The 24,623-nt window shown below is 39.9% G+C and overlaps 1 protein-coding gene across 1 annotated transcript in view; it reads left to right on the forward strand.

Annotated features, from left to right (window-relative positions):
- The first annotated feature begins 335 nt into the window (after window positions 1-335).
- Window positions 336-24,623, forward strand: part of thbs2a (thrombospondin 2a) — a 44,651-nt gene continuing 20,363 nt past the window's right edge. Inside the window, 11 exon segments of the mRNA XM_017715009.2 lie at window positions 336-617; window positions 935-1,006; window positions 2,202-2,755; window positions 3,186-3,270; window positions 9,778-9,977; window positions 17,756-17,896; window positions 18,194-18,287; window positions 20,031-20,201; window positions 22,661-22,837; window positions 23,425-23,598; window positions 24,336-24,463. Coding sequence (XP_017570498.2) covers window positions 940-1,006; window positions 2,202-2,755; window positions 3,186-3,270; window positions 9,778-9,977; window positions 17,756-17,896; window positions 18,194-18,287; window positions 20,031-20,201; window positions 22,661-22,837; window positions 23,425-23,598; window positions 24,336-24,463 — 1,791 coding nt within the window. The 5' untranslated portion in view covers window positions 336-617; window positions 935-939.

Below are 24,623 nucleotides of genomic sequence, written 5' to 3' on the forward strand. Positions count from 1 at the left end.
CTCCTCGCAACAGAGCTCCCTTTTCAGAAGGGAGCTTTTATGTCGTGGTGGGATTGGACAGATAAAAGAGGGCGTCATTTTCGGCCCTGCCTCCTGCGCTGGGATTGGCTAATCGCTTGTAGTTTGCCAGAATGGCTGGTAGGGACCATGTTCTGCGCTAGGATTGGCCAGAAGTTCATCCACACCAGGAGTCCGCGCCGAAGGGCGGGGCTTGTCGACAGACGGGTGGGGGGGGAGGGGAGGGGGGAATGGCAGCGAGCCACAGCAGACAGGTAGGGATGCCGGCTTTTTACGCCATCGGAACGGAATTATGTAATTAAGCCCCAAGAGCAGACCCACATATCTTGTATCCAGATACGACTGACAGATACTTTCCAAAGCGTATATAAGAGGGGCCACTGAAAGCTCTCAGCCCCTTTGAGTAACGGTTCGTGTGGATCTAGTGGACTGCGTGGAGTTGAATGAGATTACGAAGCGACCTGCTTTTCATCATTTGTAGCATTTTTTTTTCTTTTTATATTGAAAATCATATTAATTTGTAGTCTATATGTGTTTACCTTCCCTTTTGTCTCTGAGGGGATAGCTTCGCCTTGCTAGTGGGATTACACATTCAACAGGTAAACGGATCTCCTATAACCGCCTACGTTTCCCTCCAGTTTATGTAGCTATGGGGACAGAAAGGGTCTTTTCCTCAGAAACGTTTTACGGGCAAAGCTGAGACTTTCTTTTCGCCATCTCTAGGCTTTCGGCGCAATGGACTCTTTATTCGCTGTGATTTATTGCACATTAATGGTCTTTCGAAAGATCATTTGGAGTATTAAGTGGACAACATCTGTATATTTAACAGGAATGTAAAGCAAACGAGAATAAGTGCTCAATAAGTGATGACAAGCAGTAATAATCATGTTTGCTTTAAATGTTGTGTATTTTAAAGGAGATATGACACTCAGGAGAATTCCTTTCTTGCTGTCCCTGCTGTCGCTATGCACCACAGCACTACCTCAAGGTAAATACTGCACTTATACTCATTATGACTACAATCATAAATGCTTTTTCTGTTAATAAAGAAGTAACATTTGCCAATTATAAATAATCAGCTGTAAATACATTTAACATCAAGCCTAAGATCTATAATAGAAAGTATGTAGTGGTTAAGAATTGTTTATGGTGAGTTAATGAGCTAATGTCCTACAGCTAACTTTGCGATTAACTGTGGCAGACAGGCCAAACTGTCAGTTTGTTAGGTTGAGAGCTTGGAGTCCGAGCCAATGGGTCTTTAACCAAAGTCCCAACTTGTTCAGATGGGTGAGAAGAAATTGTGTAAGCAGCTCCTAAATCCAGGCAAGGATATGATACCAATGAGCAAGCCGTTATTTCAAGAGGGGTTGGGGAAAGGGGTGGTCCGATAATTATTACTTAGTCACACTTACCAACTTTGATTCTACATATTTGCTTATAAAATATTGGTTTACTGATATAATAAATGCTACCATAATTAAATGTACCAGTACTACTAAACTGAAAGCAAATATGGATTAAAATATCGCCGTTGGTAGAAGAAAACCTTGTATCTCCATTTTTTGTCGTTTTTCAGTTTGTGACATCATTTTAAAATACCTGTTGTTCTGATGATTAGACTTAAAGAAATGGCCCAAATGGAAATGTTTTTTCCCTTCTCCTGTAGAGTTACCATTTTGGAGACACAAGGTTTTCTTCTGACAACATATGTTGGTTACTCGCTACCCTATTTCTAAAAACATGGTTGCGCTCAGAATGTCATGAAAGCGTCACAATGAAACCCAGCAGATATAACTGACCACAACTGGATATGTGTTAACATACCACATTAAAACTTTCATTTCCTATGTTTAATAGTTTTTGCCATTTTTCCAGACCCCAATAGATGATACTGTTAAATGTTCCCCTCCCATGTTCAACTCATAATTTCACTTTTGGGTATACCTACCTTCTATATGCACTCAGTTGCAGTTTATGGGCATACTATTACACACTGTAGCCACATAATCTGTCAGCCACCTTCCATATCTTCCATAAATGGAAAGGGACTGCCATATTACCACTGCTGACAATATTTAGTAGTTGTACCTGATCATATTGGCAATGTGCACAGGTGTATCTAATAACCTGCCAAATCAGTGCTTCATGTTGTTGGTCAACTTTTTTGTTATGTCCATTCGAAGACGGCCAGGTGGAAGACGAGTCCAGTTTCGACCTGTTTGAGATCAGCCATATCACCAGAAAGACGATTGGCGCCAAGCTATTCAAGGGTCATGACTGGGATTCTCCGGCATACCGGTTTATCCGTTTCGACCATATTCCACCAGTCAGTGCCCCAGTCCTTCAGCAGCTCCTAAAGCAGATCCAGAACAATGAGGGTTTTGTGTTTGTGGCCTCCATACGCCAGGACCGTGGTTCCCGTGGCACCCTGATGGGCCTGGAGGGTCCCGATGGTCGCCGCCAGTTTGAGATCATGTCCAATGGGCGTGCCAACACTCTGGACTTGGTCTACTGGATGGAGGGCTCTCAGAATGTGGTGTCATTCGAGGATGTGGATCTAGCAGACTCACAGTGGAAGAACATCACACTGCATGTTCATGGGGAGAATGCAAACCTCTACGTGGGCTGCAGCCTCATAGACAGCTTCATCCTGGATGAGCCTTTCTACGAGCACTTGCAGGGAGAGGGCAGCAAGATGTATGTGGCCAAGGGATCTATCAGGGAGAATCACTTCAGGGTAAGACACGTCTCCATGAACGCTGTATTCAGATGGTGTCTGTCCTGTTATACTTCCATAATGGCAACCATCTTGTAAGTCTAAACAGTCCAGGTTTCACTATAAAAAAATAAAGATTTCTAAATGGTTCTTGGCTTGCAAGTATGGTTGTAGGGAAAAAAATAACTATAACTGGTATACAACCTTTATATTATATGTAGGTTTTTAAAACTGTAACACTCCCACATCTCATTTACAAAAAAGTGTTCTTTTAAGAACTGTGTAAGATTCTTTGGGGACCCAAGAAATGCTTTGTGGGTTAAACCACTAGGCGGGTTTACATTTAGAGCAGCTGGACATTGTTAACATTTTTGCTTTAGCCTTAATGTAATTACAGTCTGAAATCATTGTAGTAGATTCGCACAGAACTAACACCTCTCTCTTTTTGCAGGGTTTGCTGCAGAATGTTCGTTTAATCTTTGACACATCAGTGGAAGATGTTCTGAGAAACAAGGGCTGTGAGGCTGCCAAACCTGGTAAGAATGCTGCATCCAAAATGCTCTCATCAACAGGATGACTTACTAAAAGTTACAGTTAACAAGATAGCATGATCTAGATGCCTCTGTTTGGCTTATTTTCGGTGGCTGAAAGGATAGGATGTCTCTGATGTCCATTTTGTGATTAATAAAAATTGTTGTTTTATTACCATACATATTTTTACCCTATCTACCAGTGACTACGCCAGTCTTGTGTCTCTTCTGTTTTCAATTTATCAGATCGACTCGTTTTAAAATAAGATAAAGAAAACATGAATAAACATAATATTAAGCTTTTAAATGATCATTCAATTTATTGAATACAAAGATTTATTCAAAACTTATATCATCCATGTGAAAAAGTAACTGCCCTCTAAACCTAATAACTGGTTGTGCAACCCTTGGCAGTAAAAACTACAAAAGTTTGTGATAACTTGCCATGAGTCTTTTAACATCTCTGCGGAGCAATTTTGGCACACTCTTTGCAGAACTGTTTTAGTTTGGCCACATTGGAGGGTTTTCAAGCATGAACTACCCATTTAAGCTCTTGCAACAGCATCTCAATGGGGTTCAAGTAAGGACCTTAATTTTGTTACTCTTGAGGCGTTCAGAGGCGGTCATGCTTGTGTGCTTCAGATGACTGTGTTGCTGCATAGCCCAGCTGCACTTGAGCTTTAGGTTACACAGTGACTGGCAGACATTCTTCTTCAGGATTTTCTGACAGGCAGCGGAATTCATGGTTCCATCGATTATGACATGTCATCCAGGTCCTGCAGAAGCAAAGCAGTCCCAGACCATCACACTACCACCACCATGTTTGACTGGTGATATGATGTTCTCATGGTGGAATGCCGTGTTAGCTTTACACCAGATGTAATGGGACCCATGTCTTCCAGAAGTTTCCACCTTTGACTCATCAGTCCACAGAATAATAGCCCAAAAGTCTTGGCCATCATCCAAATTAATTTGGCAAAAACTTTCACATGGATGCCATTTTTGCCCAGTGTCTTTCTTGTTGTGGAATTGTGAACACTGATCTTAACTGAAGCAAGTGAGGCCTGCAGCTGTTTAGATGTCTAAGTTCTTTTGTGAACTCCTGGGTCAGTCATCAATGTGTTCTTGGTGAAATCTGGTAGGCCAGCCACTCATGGGAAGGTTTACCACTGTTCAATGTTTTTTCCATTTGTGGATAAGGGCTCTCACTGTGGTTTGCTGGTGTCCCAGATCCTTAGCAATGACTTTGTAACCCTTTCCACACTGGAAGATTTCAATGTCTTTGTTTCGCATCAGAATTTAAGTCTCTTTAGAATGTGGTGTCGTGTGCTGCTTTTTGAAACCTTCTAGCCTGCTTCACATTGCAAGACAGATTCTATTTAAGTGATGTTCAGATTCAGCAGGATTGACAATCATCAAGCCTGGGTGTGGCTGGTGAAATTGCACACAATATTCAATTGAATTTGGTTAACAGGTTGATTTAGTAGCTAAGGGGGCAATTACTTTTTTACATAGGGCCAGGAAGGTCTGAAGATTTGTTCTTTCAATAAATGAAATTGTCATTTAAACACAGCATTGTGTTTACTTGGGTTACCTTTGTCTAATATTAAACATTCAAACAATATGAAACATTGAAGTGGGACAAATATGCAAAAAAAAAAAAAAAGAAGGAGGGATCAAATACTTTTTCACAGCACTGTACATGCATAATTAGAGCTTTTTGGGGGGTGCTATTTTAAACATTCAAACAGCATTGGTGAACTCGCATGAGTGTAACCAGTGTGCACATGACACCAGAGCACAATGCCAATGCATATAAATGATAACATCTGTATCTCCTTTATAACATGTGCACACTGGTTGCTCTCATGCTCATTCTCCAGCACAAAGCACTTCTCATAACCATGACGTAATAGTAGAATAAGTCTCCAAAACCTATGGTCTACAGGCTTCGTGACCCACTTTGGCAAATGCCAAGAAAGTTCTGAATGAAAATTGAATCCAGTGGCAAACATATTGTCTGACTCAAAGCAGATATAATCAACATCTGCAGATCAGACATGATAATCTACTTAGAGATACTCATTATAGAGATTATTAGTAGTTTAAAAGCAGAAATACTGCATCAGTAATAGAAGAAATGAGTTTCAGTATCGGTAGCAAAAAAGATTGTTGTCATACCTTTTTTACTTAAATAATAATAAATCATAATTTATATGTAACTTAAGTTGCACAGCAACTGAACACTAAAAAGGTCACATGCATCACATTTGATTTTACTTTGAACAATGAGCCTAATTCACCAACTATTCTTAAGAAGAAATTTCTTCTTAAAATCCACTTACACAATGATTCTGACATTCACCAATGTCTTCTTACTTTGGAATTTGTTCTTCTGTAAGAACATGATCTACACAAACACAAGAGCTTAAAGATGCGAACAATTCTGCAGTTTAAGAGCACACTGTGAATCTTATATACACTATTGCCAAAAGTATTCACTCATTCATCCAAATCATTGAATTCAGGTATTCCAATCACTTCCATGGCCACAGATATATAAAACCAAGCCCCTAGGCCTGCAGACTGCTTCTACAAACATTAGTGTAAGAATGGGTCGCTCTCAGGAGCTCAGTGAATTCCAGCGTGGTACCGTGATAGGATGCTACCTGTGCAACAAGTCATGAAATTTTCTCGCTACTAAATATTTCACACTCAACTGTCAGTGGGATTATAACAGAGTGGAAGTGATTGGGAATGACAGCAACTCAGCCATGAAGTGGTCGGCCACATAAAATGATGGAGCGGCGTCAGCAGATGTCAAGACGCATAGTGCACAGAGGTCGCCAACTTTCTGACTTTCAAACTTCATATGTCTTTCCAATTAGCTCAAGAACAGCGTAGAGAGCTGCATGGAATGGGTTTCCATGGCCGAGCAGCTGCATCCAAGCCTTACATCACCAAGCGCAATAGCAAATGTCGAATGCTGTGGTGTAAAGCACCACCACTGGACTCTAGAGCAGTGGAGGCATTTTCTCTGGAGTGATGAATCATTCGTCAGACGTCCATCAGGCATCCACCAAACCCACACTCGTCTATCGGATTGCCAGATGGATTAGCCTGATTCGTCACTCCAGAGAACACACCTCCTCTGCTCTAGACTCCAGTGGCGGCACTTTACACCACTGCATCCGACGCTTTGCATTGTGCTTGGTGATGTAAGGCTTGGATGCTCGACCTTGGAAACCCATTCCATGAAGCTCTCTACACTGTTCTTGAGCTAATCTGAAGGCCACATGAAGTTTGGAGGTCTATAATGATTGACTGCTGAAAGTTTGCAGCGGCTTTGCACTACGCACCTCAGCATCCGCTGACCCCGCTCTGTCATTTTACGTGGCCGATCACTACGTGGCTGAGTTGCTGTCGTTCACAATCGGTTCCACTTTGTTATAATCCCACTGACAGTTGACAGTGGAATATTTAGTGGTGAGGAAATTTTGTGACTGGACTTGTTGCACAGGTGCGGTACCACACTGGAGTTCACTGAGCTCCTGAGAGCGACCCATTCTTTCACTAATGTTTGTAGAAGCAGTCTGCAGGCCTAGGTGCTTGGTTTTATACACCTGTTGCCTTGGAAATGATTGGAACACCTGAATTCAATGATTTGGATGGGTGAGTGAATATTTTTGGAAATATAGTGTGCATTATGATGCAGCAAACTAACAAATCAGTACAAACATTGACACAAACAGCTAATCAAACAGGATGTCCCCTTCAACCCCCCGTTACTCAGCATGATTCTGGGCATCTGTTAGCTAATGTGACAGAATTGGCGTTCTCCTTTTGTGCTGTCCAATGACATTGTGTCTGACAGTTTGAAAAGATGCCATGGCTCACTTTTGTGGACCTTGGAGGAAGCTCATGCTAGCTTTCACCTTCCCAGCCTGGTTGCTTAATGTGATAGAGAAGAACTAGCTGGCAGACAGAATTGGACATGACTAAATTCAGAGATACATTTGGTAAAAATCACTTTCAAAAAGAGCAAAACGTGAGTTGCAGGAGGCTTCATTTTATGCTGCACAAGTGAAATTTAGTTTCATGTACATTGCAAAGAGCCAAACCTACATAGATGGCCAATAGCCTAATTTAGGAGTGCCACGTTGGCCTGTGTAACAGGCAATACTGTATGTCAGTGTGTTTCTCTAATAGAAGGGCACTGACCTACAGTACAAAACATATCTATTTTTTGTTCTTTATTTGTCTTAGGTTTAGTGTGCATAGTTTTGTCCAGGAATTAAATATCCTAGCTGCAAAGCATAATAACAAGTCTTGGGTTTAAGGATATATTTAGCAGAGCCTTCTCCATATAAACAGGGTTCTAAGAATAGCTGACTCTGAGCAGTACCTGCATATGTACACACACAAACAGCTATGCCCTCTCTGTCACTTTCTTTCTCTCTTGCTCAAATACACGCATACTTTCACTCAGTGATAGAAACCCCTAGGAGATTTGAATGAGTCCAGCAGACTTGGGAAAAGTGCATACGAAGGGACTTCTGGACGTAGAGTTGGACCAACATGCTTGTGTGATTTAGAGTCTCCTGTCTTCCGTTTATCTGCAGGAATTTACACAAATGACCTCGAAAGATATCTAATGTGAATCTTGGCCAAATGATAAGCATTCCTTTGTCTTTTCGTATTCCATATCTCTTGGACTTGCTCTGGGACTTCTGCTTCATTTTTAAAAGTAATTGGTCTGTAGCTTCTATAGAGTATTTATCACACTTAAGTTAGAGTGTAAAGAAAACTCAAGGAATAGCCTAAACAAATATTCTTAGTTGCTTTTCTACCATGTGTAAACTGTGTGCTTTCATTGTATGGTTGCTCTCCATTTGTTCCCTCATCTGTATCGTCAGAAGGAAACAGTAGATAAGCCAACAGCCAAGCAAAAACAGGCTTACTGCCTGTCAGCACCTCTCAGGGCTAGATTTGGACTGCATGCTGGAAAGATTCTGATCCCCTTCTATGAATCCTTGGAAAAACTGTAGAAGTAGCCATAAGCTGTCTCCGTGTCTAATTTCTGAGAAGCATGAATGTGCCAGACCTGCAAGAGACGTGTGCCAGGGAGGAATGCATGTCAGTGTTATATGAGAAGCACAGTATTCTCATGTAGCATTGGAATATTATTTTTGCTCATTGTCAAAAATACTATCATACTTTATACTCTTTAATGTGCTCTTACCACTGGGCAGTGCTTTACAATATGATGTGGTTAAAAATCCACAATCATGCATTTTGTTGTCCTGTCCACTGTAAAGTAATCTGTACTATACCTGAGTACCTGTGCTAGATTATTATTCTTTCTGCAGTACCTAGTGGGCCAAGCCAGAACACATGAATGGAGCTAGAAGTTAAGATTCGGAATATGCAGATCATCGATTAGTCAAATGCGATCATCTACGGTTCGTCACACATCATCACTCAATCGTCAGATAAAAGCCCTCTGTGACCCTCTTGAGCACCAATGACTTAGACCAAACGGTTCCTATAACTGTTTGATCAGCTCTGAACATTGACTTGGAGGAATCAGTCCATCTTAGAGAACTGCTTCAATGTGTTATGTTGGTGGGCTTTCTTGCATGAACACCACACCTTAGGATCTGCCTCAGTGTTTCTGTTGGAATAAGGTCTGGACATTAACTAAGCCATTCCAAAATGCTACATTTCTTCTCCTTTAACCATTCTTTGAACACTAACTATTGTTTTTAGGGTCTTGTTTTTTCTGTAGAGCCCACCTGCTGGTGAGGCTCAGTTCATGGTTTGATGCCATAACATTCTCTTGTAGAATTTTTGATTCAATATAGAATTCATACTCCCATCAAATGATGGCAAGCTGTCCTGGCCCAGTTCCAGCAAAACAACCCCAAATTGTGATACACACCAAAGTTGGGATGAGGTTCTTATGCTGGAATCCAGTATTTAGTTTTGCCAAACATAACATCTCTCATTTTTGCCTTCAGGTGGTCTTTAGGAAACTTTAAACAAGAAGAATGATTCTTTCTGGAGAGTAGTGACCTTCTTCATGTTATTATTCCATACATTATATTCTTGAGGCCTGTATTTATTTATTTATTTATTTATTTATTTATTTATTTATTTGCGGTCCCCAGAAATCTCGTTTGACTAAGACGTGGCACGCAATAACAAATGTGTGTGATCAAGACCAGACTTTTGATGGTGGAGACTTGGTGGATAGTGATGTTTTTAAACAAGATATGGTTAGCCACAGTCACACTTGATTGTCATCCATTTGATTAACCTCCCTGACCTTAATTATCACTGACACCAAACTTAGAATTCTCAATCTCAAAATTTCAATAAATGTATGAAAAACCTGCAGGCTTGCTCCTGTTATTTGTTTTATTGCATTCTCATTATCTATTGTTATCTATCAAACTTTCAAGCTGCACTTTATATAATTTATTTACATGAAAATGTTTCTGTCTCTGTCAGAGGAAGTGAACGTCGTTAGTGAGAGTGCAGAGATTGTGGATGTCAGTCCAGCCATATCCACAAACTTCATTGGTCAAAAGATGGAGAAGGCAGTGTCGGACACATGCGAGCGCTCGTGTGAGGAGCTCAGCTCCATGTTCCAGGAGCTCAGGGGTCTCCGCATTGTGGTGGGCAACCTCATGGATGGATTGCAGAAAGTAGTAAGTCACAGTCACTGCCTTATCTATTTTAACTGGAGAACTTAGAGCTTGCTTGTATCAATGCTGTTAGTGTCTTCAGCTGTTAGCATCTGCATTTGTGTAAGGAATACTTCAGCATTCTAGTCTGTCATCTCTATCTGCTGCAACTGTAGCACGTCATCCGTTAACACAGGCAATGATTTTTAAATCAAAATTTGTGTTTTGGATAAACATTTTATTCTCAGACTTCAGCAGCTTAAAGTGGAATCTATCATAAGTGTCCATGCATTTCACTACAGGGATGCTTGCTAAAATTCTAGCCCATGTTAATCAGCTGTATACTACAGATAAAGCAGATGAAGAATGTATGTTGGAGAATTCCTCCAGGGAAAATGGATGTGAAGCAAATTACTGAGGTGCAGTTTTTAGTCAGTATATTAATATGTCCTAGTGTTACATGCAAAGATGACTGATGACTGCAGTACATGGCAGCCCATATACTTTAAATAAGGGATTTGTAACTGGGGACCCTCCAGGCCAAAGTGCTGAGGATATTGGCGTTTAACCTTGTCTAACACTCTGAGTTCAGTTCATGAAGCCCTTCCTAATTAGCTGGTGAGCTGAGGCAGTGTGTTTAATGAGACAGGGTTCTGAAGTATTTTGGCCCGCAAAGACTGGAGTTTGACGCATATGCTTTAGAGGACACCATCAGAGGTTAGCCTATGAAAATTTGGTCCCATGGTCAACTAAACGATGGAAACTCCTTTAAAGTTATTAAGATTAATTATTTATTAAATCTAAATTAAATAAATAAAACATTTTGAAAAGTTATTGCCATTGAACAGATTCTTGGCCAAACACAAAATTCTGGACACACTGGGCTGAAAAACAAAAACTGGAAAAAGCTGACAATAAAAAAACTATTTACATAAATGTTTTAGATTAATTACAACTTTTAGGACAGTTTGTACCACAATATCTAACCAACAAAAAAGTTAGGGCACTTTTTGCACATCAGTGCATTCATTCCTGCACTGAACTTTTGCAGGGCTGTAGTACGAGCTTGAGATGTTTTTCGTCATCTCGGACTTGTCTTGCACTTCATAGTATTTGTACTCAGACTTGCCTTGATCTCAGACATTGGTCTCGGCTGATTTATTTTCTGGTCTTGAGTCCACCTATCATTTGACTTGCACTGAAGCACCAAAGTAAACCAGAGTGGAGCATTACTTTTGGGAAACAGAGCTCAGCTCTGGTATTTAAATTGATTTAAATATAAAACTGTTTCATAGGAAATCTGTATGACCTTAAAACCCTTAAACAGTTCCACATTCACCCTTACCATATTTGTGTTTCTAAATTGGAGACAAGCTATTTTATTATGATCTGAATGTGATCATCCCTTTATATTTTCTTTTGTGAACAATTGATTTATTGTCTTTTAACTTACATGTTGGCGTACATATAACATAAGAACACATAACAACCCCTTTCCCTCCCCATCCCTTTATATTTTTACTGTTATTTGTACTGGACCAAAAAGAGTAATTATTTTATTTTACAGCTTGATCAGCTTGATTACAGCTTTAGAATCAGTTTTGACTTGGTTTCGCTTTCATTTGGACTCAACCCCCTTTAGACTCAGTTTTGACTCTATCTCAACTAGCCATGGTCTTGGACTTGTCTTTGACTCAACAAAGAGGGTCTTGAATATCTTGACTATAGTCCACAAAGTTAAATAAGCACTCATGAGCACATGGCTGGCATTTTACTGGGTACAAACGGGGAAAAAACTATCATCACTTGCCTTAAATAGTGACTTCCGGCAGGAGTTAGCGTTACATTATAATACGTTTTTCCCTTAGAAATGCTTTTGCAAAGGTAGCTTAACTAAAATTAGAGTAATGGAAGGTTTTCCAGCAACATTCAGGGTTTTATGGCTTATTTTATCAGGATGTTAAGGAAGTCTTCTCTCGGTTGCAAGTGGGAGCTGAACGGTGTCTGGATGTGTTTAAAAAAAACACACACACACACACACACATACTTTCTTCCTTTGGGAGGCTCCCAGCAGTGAGGGATTCTGGGCAATGATCTCTGAGAAATTCAGCTGCTGCATACAGCCGGTCCCTGAGGCTCATGCAGACCGCGTGGTGTACCGTTTTGCAAGGCTGAAACCACACACAGACACATGCGGTTCATCTTAATCCGCAAGCTCTCATGCATATGCATACCTCAGCATAAATGCACTCATAAACCTTTATTCTTAGTTGTGCTTAGTTTCTGTTATTAAATAAACAATATCATCTCTTTTGTTTTTCCTCTTGCTGCCGTCCCTCATTTTCACTTTAACTCTTTCTTCGATTCCCTCCTAATCACAGTCTGTACACTCTTAAAAACAAAGGTTCTTGACTTGGATGTTTGATTCTGAGAAAACGTTGAACTGGTTTAGAACCTTCACGTTATGTGGAGGTTCTATAAAGGGGAATTGTACCAATTTCAGGGTAAATAAATCATTAAAACTCGAACAAAATCATTAAGAGTGTTTCAGTATGAAATGCACTATTGTTCACAGTTGTACCGAGTCAGAATTTTTCATAGAGGTGGTGATAGGAACTGGATATGTGAAGCTTTTAAGCAACACTCTCTTGGCATAACAGACAGTTATTATACATTAAATGGTTATGAATGTGCTGCCTGGTGCCTGAGGCATTGTTTTTCCATTGTTTTGAAATAAACTTTAGGCATAAACATTATTTTTAATCCATTCTAAGTGAAGAGGCATTATAAGTCAAAATATAACTATACATAATATAAACTAGACAACAAAAAGCTATTTTTATTCATTCAGGATGTAACGTGGAGCGATGAGGAGGCAGACACACATGCTGAGAAAAGCAAGATTTATTGAGGGCAAATACAGAATCAGGGTCGAGACAATCCAGGGTCATAGAGCCAACACCTATAGAATGGAGAACAGACATGATGACAATGAAAACAGGTTAAACAAACAATGGGGCTGGAAGATCAAACACCAAACAAAACATCAAACATATCAAACAAAGACCAGCAAACACAAGGGGCAAACACCTACAAGAGGGCTAACAGGACACAGGTGGAAAACAGGTGGAATAAATCAGGGGCGGAGTCAAGAAAACAAGGGGGCAGAACTGGGAGGAAACCAAACAAAGAAGCACATGGACATGTAAACAGAAGTGTCTGGGAGGGGCCAATTGTGACAGTATTGTGTGAATTTATTAAAACATCACTATGTAAGATTTACTTGTAAAATTGGAAGATGTAGCATTACTAAGTCAGGAGGAAAGAAAATGTTCATTTTTGGTGTGGTATATCCATTCACATTTGCAAGTTGCCCTGTAAAGCCTGAAATAATAATTTAGTATTATTTGTTTTTACCTATTAATATCACATGCACATAATCAAAATAAGCTCTGTCTTGCTATTTATGTCTTAAATATTACATTACAAACATTACAAAATGATCTTCTGTATATTGCGCTTCCCAAAACGTACACAGTGCAGCTTTAAAAGATAAATTATACACCGTAGTTCTCTGTTTACAGTCATTTCTGTCAGGTATTCTGCCTTGAGATATGATTATCACTTTTGAAAATTGAGGCATCCTGGATGACTTTGTTTTTTTGATGAAATGCAGCTTTCTGTGTCCTTTCAGAATGAACTGCGGCTCCGTTCATCATATTGGATACACCATAAATGCCTTGAATTTTTATAGCGTTTTAACTTTTTTAATTCAAACTAGCATATTAGAAAATTCATTCTCATACTTCAATGGTAGCATAGTTCATAAAATTAGGTGGACGTGGACAACATGACCTTTAGCTAAAGTTAGTTATTGAGTGAATTGTAAAGGAACTTCGTCTTTGTTTATCTTATTTTTCCTCATCAGTCATTGTTTGATAGGCCAGGCCACACCTCTGTAATTGGGTTCAGATGTGACTTACTATTTGCTTCTGACTATGTCTCTGTGTAGCACTGATTGAAGTTTGTTTGCCTGAAATGTTGGCTGCCTTGTTTTCACTTCACCTGTGCACCTTGCATGTGAGCATCATGTCTGGCAAATTAAGAGAATGATTTGATAACTCGGTTTAATTTTGTTCATTTTTGGCCCTTTATTTTCCTGTTTATTTTGTGTTTTTGCATTTGGATACACCCACACTTGAAAGTCTTTCTAGTAGTCGCTGCATTAGGGCGCTGTTTGAAGATCCCTGTTGGTATTGGATTGGATTTACGGTAAAATGTTTTGAAAGAAATCAATGGGTAGTTAGAGTTTTGTAAACATTCATTATAAGAATCGGAAATTTATTAACAAATTAATTAGCACTGATATTAACCATTTTTATAAAAGTGATGGTTCTGGTCCTATAACCTCACAGGTTGTTCCTCAAACACTGTATCACTCAGCTGGGAGCCGTTGCTAAGCAACAACTTTGATAGGAGCCGCTCAAGCTACTTGAACGTTTTTTACTTTTTCTTTGCGCACAAACAGGAAATGGATACGTTTAAGATTGCATTTGACCTATTTTGTCAGATTTTGAAGATGAGACTATGCTAAATTCCCAAACTGTCAGCTGGTCTGTGTGTAGCTGGAGAACGAACTGCTGGCTGTGCAGCGAGTGGGCGGAGCTCGTTACTCTGACGCAGCAACAAGCTGCTTGTTAAGGAACTATAATTTGGCGGAAGGACGCGTTAACATTAAAATATATCAAACGGCGGGTTCAAGGCACAGTTTAGCAATCTGTTACTTTATTTATTTAACTGTTGTATAAAAGCAATAGAACACTCGAGGTCGTGCATTATCATCCCTGTGACCAAATCACAGCTGTGATGTTATTTCGTGATAAGTCACGTGAATTACTCACATTACTTTAGAAGAGAAAAAGATGTCGATAAAATAGGCTGCAGTCCAGAGCCAATCCGAATCTACCTGGGAGGCGTTTTCAGACCTGCCTTGGATGGTGTGGACCTGTCCAACTTTTTAGTTCGGTTCAACATGCGAAGCTCTACCCAGGCAGCACCAAACAACTGAACCGCGCTAATCCACGAGGGAATTCAACACCAGAGAGCCTTTTCCACTGTACATTTTCTCTGTACTGTCTGTACTATGACACCACATCAATGTCAAAATGAATGAAACTTTTGTGATTGAGTGATTGGTTTGGGGTTAGTTTTGACAGTTTGGTGGCGGACATATGGGTGGTTTTGACAGTTTGGGGGTTGGCATGGGGTTAGTTTTGACAGTTTTGGGGTGGGCATGGGGTTAGTTTTGATAGTTTGGGCGTGGGCATGGGGTTAGTTTTGACAGTTTGGGGGCAGGCATGTGGGTGGTTTTGAAAGTTTGGGGGCGGGCATGGGGTTAGTTTTGACAGTTTGGGGGCAGGCATGTGGGTGGTTTTGAAAGTTTGGGGGCGGGCATGGGGGGCAAACTGTCAAAACTAACCCCATGTCCACCCCCAAACTGTCAAAACTAACGCCAATCCAATACGCAAGCACAAAAAATTTCACTTGAGCACAGAAAGCAGTCAAATGTATTTCACATGTTGCACGAGGACAACTATCAAATCGAGAAGGAAAAAAACATTCGAGAATGAAAAAAGGAGGTTTGAGCGCGACATGATGATAAATACGCAAGCAGGACTTCTTTCTGTGCTCACGAGTTTCACATTTACGCTCGTGGGAAGGACATTTACTCATAGTTAAAACTTGCAAGTTTATGTTTTTCATCTTGTGTTTTTGCACCCCCAAGTTTTGAAATTGATGTGGCGCCTTGCTCCACAAGCTACTGCTTTAACATTTCACTCTTTACAGACAATCACACACATGAGTGTTTGTTTATTGATTAGAGGTTTTGCAGCACTGGTTGAGCTGCTGTAAACAAAGAAAGACTAGCAATAAATCATTGTTATGCGTTTGATTATGGATTGTGGAGCAATCAGTGACAATTAGTAATTTTAGTCTGTGGTCTAATTGCATTGCACTCAGCACTCAGCCAGCTGCTTTTTTTGTTGAAATAATATGTTTTGCCCCACCACTTATGGAGGTGTGATGCCACCCGTGAGGGTTGGAAATCTACATCTAATCTGTGGACACAGTTTTTAATTTTATTATAAATAAATCTATAAAAATTAGGAAAATTTAAGAAAAATCAGGAAATTCATTTCAAGAGTAAAGTTTACAAATCCGTCAACACAGTTTCTAAACTTAGAGTACAGATTACTAAACTGCGGTGATTTTCCTTCTCACTATTTTTTCTCATTGGTGACCCCTACCGGGCTCCATAGAACCAGTGTACAGCTGAGAAAAGCACTGAACTGTACAATTCAGGAAGAGCTCCAAGACTGGAGTTTGAAAACACTGAATTAAAGGTATCGCATCATTTTCAGCTTCTGTCGGAGTGTACTGATGAAGTAAGAACCTGTTTTTTGAGGGGCTGAAAACTTGTTAACTAGAACTAGTTTGGTCATTTAGCCAACATGCTAAAAGACGGCAAACATTCGAAACACCTCCAACATTAATATCACAGGCTTGAATTAAAGTGCTCACAATACGATTCACTAAAAAGGCAATATAAGAGTCTAAAGAATGTCACCGATTGGCTTACATGCTTCAACTGTCTGCGTTTCAAAAAGCTTTTTGTTTGTTTTGTTTTGAAGCAGCATCAAACCCAGGATGAATCCCAAACGGCTCTGCACTCCCTAGCTAAATAGTGTGCTGTGTAGCATTAAGTTTAGAAATTCTAGCTTTTGCTGTCAAACAGTGTACTGCTTGTCAAGTATGTATGTGAATGAATCCCAAATGATGTTTTTTTAGCAATATTTTTGCATTGTTGGAGTGCAAAAGGCAGTATTTAAATTCCTGCATAGTGCACTATGTAGGGAGTAGGGGGCTGTTTGAGATTCTGCAATTCTCAAAATATTTGAGATAATAGCAATAAGTCACTTGAGGCATGCATTACTGCAATTTAATCCCGAGTAAGGGAGTTTTAGGCCCCTGTAAGGCATTCTTCCCCGTGATAAAATCACAGTAACCCATGGCTTCTCTGGCTTATTGCTTTTATCTTATTCATAATATGGTATATTATTATTAATGTATTATATACTATTATTCATTTCTCATATCTAATTTCTTACATATGTAGGACTTTCTCACGTCAGCACATTTTGAGGTCATCTTAGTTCACTAGTCTGTTCGTCTGTTACAAAGTTTTGAACATCCAATTTCCCCTTTTTTTTCTTAAAATTGGACTTAAATTTGGAATGTTTGGCATCAATTTCCATTTTATTTTTCTATGTCATTTGGGCTCAGCAGCTGGCTTTTACATTTTGTAAAACAATTCATGAAAAATGGACCAATAGAAATGCTCCAAAACTGCATGTAATAATCTCATTAAATTAACTCACATGAAAAAAAAAATGTTTTCACCTTCTTTTAAAGTTATCATTCTGGAGATCCATGTTTTTTCATGGACAGCAGTAAAATGTTACTCTTACCTTGATAATTTATATCAATTTTCTGAGTATATCATCAGCAGTACTCCTAAAGCACTTAACTAAACCGCATATCATAAAAAATGTTTTAAAATTATTTATTATATGTTTTTTTATGTGGTCTCCTGACCTTAGCAACTCTTTTAGCCATGAAACCAGTCATATGCCAGTGCCCATATGTCAGCCTTTTTTTCCCTAAATGAAAGCGGTTGATGAAGATTCGGGTCTTAATTTCCTGACGCTGGTGTGTGGCTATCCTGTCTGTCTTTCTTTCAGACTGAGGAAAACCTAGTAATGAAGGAAGCTCTGGGAAACATGAAAAACATCAAAGATAAGCACATGTGCTGGCAAGATGGCCGTCTCTTTGAGGATAAGGAGGACTGGGTGGTGGATAGCTGCACCAAGTGTACCTGCCAGGTAAAGACCCACAGACAGAGACAATAGGTTTTGCCTTTTGTAGGATATCCTGCCCAATTGTAGCTTGATTAGGTTTATTTTCTTGTTCTCCTCTTTATTTTAGATGAATTGGCTTCAGTTTTTTATAAAGATATTTTAGCTCAATCAGCTTTAGCTCCTTCTTTCTCTCTTTACATAAGCTTGTGTTCCTTGTTTCTCTATTTATTGTATGTTAGCTTTAGCTCATCTTGTTCCTCTCTTTGTTTTAGCTTGAGTAGCTTTAGCTTCAGCATCTTGTTTCCCTCTTTTTGTTGGTAGGAGTCAAAGATTGTGTGTCATCAGATTACTTGTCCTCCTGTGGCCTGTGCCAGCCCGATGTTCCTAGACGGAGAGTGCTGTCCTGTGTGCTTGCGTGAGTAACATTAAGTCTGACTGCTTGGCTGCGATCTTAGCATTGTCCCTGGAAAGTTATTCCAGTCATACAGAAACAGGCTTATCTACTTGAACGGGAAAAAAACCTTTGAACTATAAGCTCATAGCTAGGGTAATGTATCAAAACCATATTTGAAATCACCGCTAAAATCTGACCAAAAAGCACTTACATAAAAAAAGCACTTGTGGCGCTCAAAGAAAAAATACTTTCTTTTTTCAGGTTAGTTTCAGCTGTTACTAAGCATGTGCATTCCCACACAACAAGAAGGCCTTTTTATTGTATATGTTTGTACCGAACAGTTGGTTATTTTTATTGAAAAGCAACCGCCATTTACATTATGAGATATCCCATTCATATTTAAGCCAGTGAAATGTCCCTGGTAATGATTAGCGACACAAACACACACACACACACACACACACACACACACATTCATGTATTCTCACTATAGATATTTCAAATTTCCATTTTTTATGTGTACTGCAATTATTGGTATTGGATACTAACCTTGGTATTACTTTTCCTATTTGGTGTCACTTTTCCTTTTTTAGGATAAAACCAGCTCAGAACACTTAGGAACTTGTGATCTGACTCTCCTTTCATAGACCTCTAAAGTTTAGCTGATATTCTATAGTTGGTGTCATGCCCAAATTAAGAACTCTGCGTCTAAGCTGTTTTTTTTTTTCTATGAAGAAAGATCACCAAAAAAAATCACATACCCAGTGGCAAACAAAAATGGTCTGATGTTGATACATTTTGTTGTATGTACAGTTTTCCTTTGAAAGTTGCTGGACTCTTTGAATTACAGAGTTGTTAAAAGAGTTGCTACGTGCATGCTAACACTGCTGTGCATTGAACTGACATTACAATACTGGCAACCTCACCACAATGCCTGGTGTAAATTGGCAGTTTTGTTGTGGTGGTTAAGTCGTAGTAGTAGTCTACAGTTAGAGTGGCTATTATTTATATAATATTTTTAATATAGAATATTTAACTTATTTTCCTACAATGTTATTTCAGTGCAATCGAATGTTGGCTTGCTAGTAGTATGTATGTAGCAGTATTTGTGTTTTGACTTTTTTTAACAATCTTGTATTTCAGAGAATCCGATGACATTCAGGGGAAAAAATGTACACAGGACAAAGCATATCGCTTTGAAGTGTTTGTTTACCACATTTTTGCTTTTCATAAACGGCAGACAGAAGACAGAAAGTCTGCTTAGAATGACGCACAGCTTCAAATGTCTATTGATTGTGTGCGCTCCAGTGAAGTTTCCATTCATATTGTTGAGTGATACTAAAGAGATGAACTTGGCCACCACACATTGGTGCACATACCAAAATATACATTGGTCAGTTGTACGTGAGGCCTGAGCTGGTGGTATGTTTGGGCCAGCACAGTGAATGAGTCACAATGTTTACTGAATTTAATGATACGTCACTGTTATTATTTTACAGCCTGTTTTATTTTAAAGGTTAACCACCCATTGTTATTGCAGTGCATTAAACACCAACACTGGATGCTTCCACCCTGTGAAGTGGTCACAGTGGGCTTAGAATGATGATGTCATGTATAACTCAACTTCCAAAAAGTCTTGGCCAGGGCTTGTCTATTTACTTCATTTTTCTAAACATTCCCAATGAGAAGGACTACAGAGGGTGTGGCGAGGTCAAAATAAAACAGATTCTGCTCAAGTTGGTGAATGCATGTGCATGTTTACAGCTAAGGACAGTGAGGACGGTTGGTCACCTTGGTCTGAGTGGACGGAGTGCACAGTCACGTGTGGGACCGGCACTCAGCAAAGAGGAAGGTCATGTGACGCCACCAGCAATCCCTGCAGTGGCCCATCTATCCAGACCCGCAGGTGCAGTCTGGCCAAATGTGACAGAAGAGGTGAGAAAGTCCAGCTGTACATGCATCATATTCCATTATATAGTGAAGCCTGGGCGGGTTGGGAGTTTATCTTTTATTAGCTCCACAAGAACTGCAACCAATAGAGTCTGGCAGCAGACATGATCTCTCAGCTAGATGCGCTCTCAGCCCCAATGACGTCACGTGCACATGCACTCTCTGCCACAATAGCAAAAGCACTGGGCAAAAGCAGCCCAACGGAATGGTAACTGCTGTTTAGCGATATCATCACTTAATCCATTTTTCATCCATAACTCGGCTAGTACCTTCCGGACGAAAAAGATCATAGAACCTATTAAAATGTCTGGTGGTTACTGGTGGTTTTCAGTAGTCACTAATGGTTTTCTGTGTTTTCCTGATGGGTTGATATCACAGTGTAAAGGATTCTGATTCGTTTAATCTGGTGTTTTGGGACTGATTCCACATACATTTGATTGTTTCCTAATGGCCTCTAACGACAACCATCAAGCCAATTCCCATTGGGAAGCAAAACCATCACGTTTAACTCCTAACAGCCCTGCAAACATAGTTACGTTGTGACAACGTACTGTTTTGGTGCCCACAACGTTGTTGGCAGTGTAATTCCTAAGAAAGTTATGAACGGTGTCTGACAACTTTCTAGGAGGTTGTGACAACTTTGACAAGACAGGAAAAAGTAATCTATACTATGTTGACAACCTCCTAGAATTCTTTAATAAGTTCAGTTTTAATCAATATTACAGTTTTTGATAACCGGCTCTGGTCGTCTTCAGCATGGCTTGCATGAGGTTCAGCGGAAGCCGTTTAGTTTTTTCTGTGAATAAACCCGACATTCACGTCTTGACATATTGGTAGGTTTTATTTTGAAACTTTCCATATTTAATTACCTTGTTATCAATATGGCAATGCTAATATACATTCAGTTTAACTGTTGTTGCCCAGCAATTCGTGGTTCGCTGTTTTTGCTCATAAAACTGACAAACAGTCAGGCAGAGCGCCACTGACATCATCAATAGGTTGGCAGTGCTTGTCCGGCTGAGAGTGCATGACTGTAGCGAGACCCTTCTCACTGCAACAGCATATTGATTTCTCCTGCGCTTGGTTTCTGGGTACTTTTTGTAATAGATGAGAGTTGCATTACTAGCAGTCAAAAATACAGAGTTAAGAAAAAAAACTGAAATGGGTGAACCTTACATTAATATGGATACCCTGGCCAAGTGGAATTGTTGTAACTCACCTCTTACCTTGTGACCCCATAGCAGTCTATAAGGATTTTTTGGCTTAAAGACCAGGAATCCCTTGTGCCCTCCAAGCTTCTGATTACGCATCCTAAAGGTTGAAGTTAATTTTGATAGACTGCAAGTGCTTTGGGGTGGATATCTGGGGCAGATTAGTTTGAAATTCTTCAACAAAATTATTCCTTTAAAAAAGTTTAGTGCTATATCATTAATTCTAGCCAGCACCACAGATGTATTCATTAACCTGGCTAACCATCAGAATTTGCTGAGCACTACAGAAATTCCCAAATGACGGGAATTCTTTGCTTAATGCATGCTGAGTAATCTGGTGAGAGAACACTTATGTCCAAAAACACAAAACGATACAAAACTGTGAATTCTCTCGAGCTAATGAAGCTGATTTCATAACAAGTGAAATAATATATTAAATGCTGGCTTTAGGTCATAAAGGTGCTTCCCACTCATGTTTTGCAAAAATGTTTTTTAAGGAAAAACCCAGCGAAAGTTTATGTATGAAAAACAGATGGTTGCTTTATAGCAGCGGTGCCCAGCTGGATGGTTGCTTTATAGCAGGGGTGCCCAGCTGGAAATCTATTATGCATGTGATTCATGTAATCTTTGAGATCATGAATATTTTTCTTCTTACCATTTTTACATCTTTTGTCTGTTTTTGGTTTTGTTTTTGTTTTTTGTTTTTTCCCATTTCTTCACTCAGAACAAAAAATGTTAACCTCTTATGTACGAGTTAATCGCTTCTGGAATGGATTATTTCTATTGTTTAGATAAAAGTCAATGGAGTTACATAACACATTAGTCCCAAGTGACTGTTCATTTCTTAGAATTCACCATAGCATGTGACCAAGCTTCTCATTAGGAAATGTAGGGCTGCAAATTTACAATGCATTTTGTTTTTCTCTGGTTTTTGTTTTTATTTATGAAGCTGATGGTGATAGGGTGAGGAATTTAAATGACGTTTTATCATGCAGCCTCAGTAAGAGTTTGATGGATGCCATATGGCTGTGGTGTTCCAAGGCAAGATGACTTCCAGCACTCTGAGTGATTCATAAAAAAACAGTTCTTTAAAAGTGAACATTTTGGACAATCATGGACAAAGTGCTGAATAGGCCTTTTTTTAAAATTCACGCTTCTTAATAAGACCGTGTAAAAAATATAGAAAGAACACAAATGTGGATGTAACAGAAAATGCCCTGACTGGGTTTTCAGTTCGTCAGGATGGTGGCTGGAGTCTGTGGTCTCCTTGGTCCTCCTGTTCAGTGACATGTGGAGAAGGACAGATTACCAGAATCCGCCACTGTAACTCCCCTGTGCCCCAGCTTGGAGGAAAAGACTGTGAAGGCAGTGGCAGAGAGACACAGCGCTGTGAAGCCAAGCCTTGCCCAAGTGAGTAAATACATTCACTCTTTCAGCTGCACACATTGGCATTTTATATGCAGAAAGGCAGCATTTCACATCAAACCATTTTGAATGACTTGCATCTTAAAGATTTATTTAGGCTGATATTTTGAAAAAAAATGTGCAGTTCCTCTCTAAAGAATGCAAAATACAACAAAGTATAATCACATTTCAATTGCATCAACATACAGAGGTGAAATGTGGAATGTCATTTATCAAACAATAATGCAGTCATGAAGTGCAATAAAGAAACTCTTCTTGTTTAGTATAATACACTTACAGGTCACTTTAGCAACCCCTGCCTCGCTGATAGACACTACTGGGCATCTGTTTCCCTGTACAATTTGTTAGCCATCCTCTAGCCCTTTACCTGTGGTCAGCTGGACATTGTTGGTTAGTGAAATGTGTAAAATCACAACAACGCCTGATAGTACCACCAGCTCCACACACACTACCCTGACGCTACCATGTCAGTGCCTCTGCTGTGCTGGGAACGATCCACCACCCAAATAATGCGTGGTCAGTCATGTTTGCATGGTGGTTCCTTTTTTGAGTTCATATGTTTATGTTTGCAGTTGATGGAGCTTGGGGCCCATGGTCTCCCTGGGCAATATGTTCTGCCACTTGTGGCGGGGGAGTGCGGGGTCGGACCAGAGTTTGTAACAGCCCTCAGCCTCAGTACGGTGGCAAAAGGTGCTCAGGAGAAGCCAAGGACACCGAGGCCTGCAACAAGCAGGACTGCCCCGTGGGTATGTTAACTGCGAGCACCGTCAGCCTCTTCCTTGTTCCCAAAACTGCCTTTAGTTCTACAGATGTTGCTCCACCCCAAGACAAACTTCTCATCTGGAAAGTTTCACCTCATGCTCTCTCTATGTAATGGCCTTTTCTCGACAAGCACTGGCTATCTCTGTTGATGCTGGCTAACATGGCACAAGAAGAAATGTTTAGATGTGTTGCCCCTCATGTGAACTTCTGGCGTTATTTTGGGTTTCTGAGTTTGACTAAGCTTGTAAGGCAAGATGTTAAGTGCTTGAATGCTTAAGTGGCTGTCTCTCTTTCTTTTTGCCCTTCTCTCTCTGATTTTTTCTTCCTCTCTCTCTCTCCTCTTCCCTTTCACTTTCTACCCTCTACTAAATCTGTCCCTGCCTTTCTTCCTTCCCCTATCTCTCTTTCTTTCTCTTTACCTATTTTTCTTTTTCTCACATTTTCCTCTTTTTCTTGCACTCTTTCTCAAACTCCCTCTGTCTCTTTTTCTCTCTCTCTCCCTTTCTCACTTTGTTTTCTCTCTCTCTCTTTCTCTCTTTCTCTCTTCCTCTTTCTCTTTTTCTCACATTTTCTCTGTCTTCCCTCTTTTTCTTGTACTCTATCATTCTGAAACTCTGTGTCTGTATTTTTCTCTCTCTCACCCTTTCTCACTTTGTTTTTGTCTCTCTCTCTCTCTCTCTCTCTCTCTCTCTCTCTCTCTCTCTCCCTCTTTCTCTTTCAGATGGCTGTCTGTCCAATCCCTGTTTTGGAGGGGTGGACTGCACCAGTGCACTGGACGGGTCATGGGAATGCGGTCCCTGCCCTGTTGGTTTCCGTGGCAATGGAACGTTTTGTGAGGATGTCAATGAGGTAAGAGGGGAAAAGAACCTGGAAAGAATATGATAATGCAATCAGCATAGTGTGAAAAAAAACCCTGCCATTCTACAGCACCCTAAAATCTGTTCACATAGCCTATATAAACATGCTCTGCCTTTCAAGCTTTTAAAGAAAACACTTTTAAAGAGTCCCG

Source organism: Pygocentrus nattereri, chromosome 22 (assembly GCF_015220715.1).
Source record: "Pygocentrus nattereri isolate fPygNat1 chromosome 22, fPygNat1.pri, whole genome shotgun sequence".
In the NCBI taxonomy this organism is placed as follows: domain Eukaryota; kingdom Metazoa; phylum Chordata; class Actinopteri; order Characiformes; family Serrasalmidae; genus Pygocentrus; species Pygocentrus nattereri.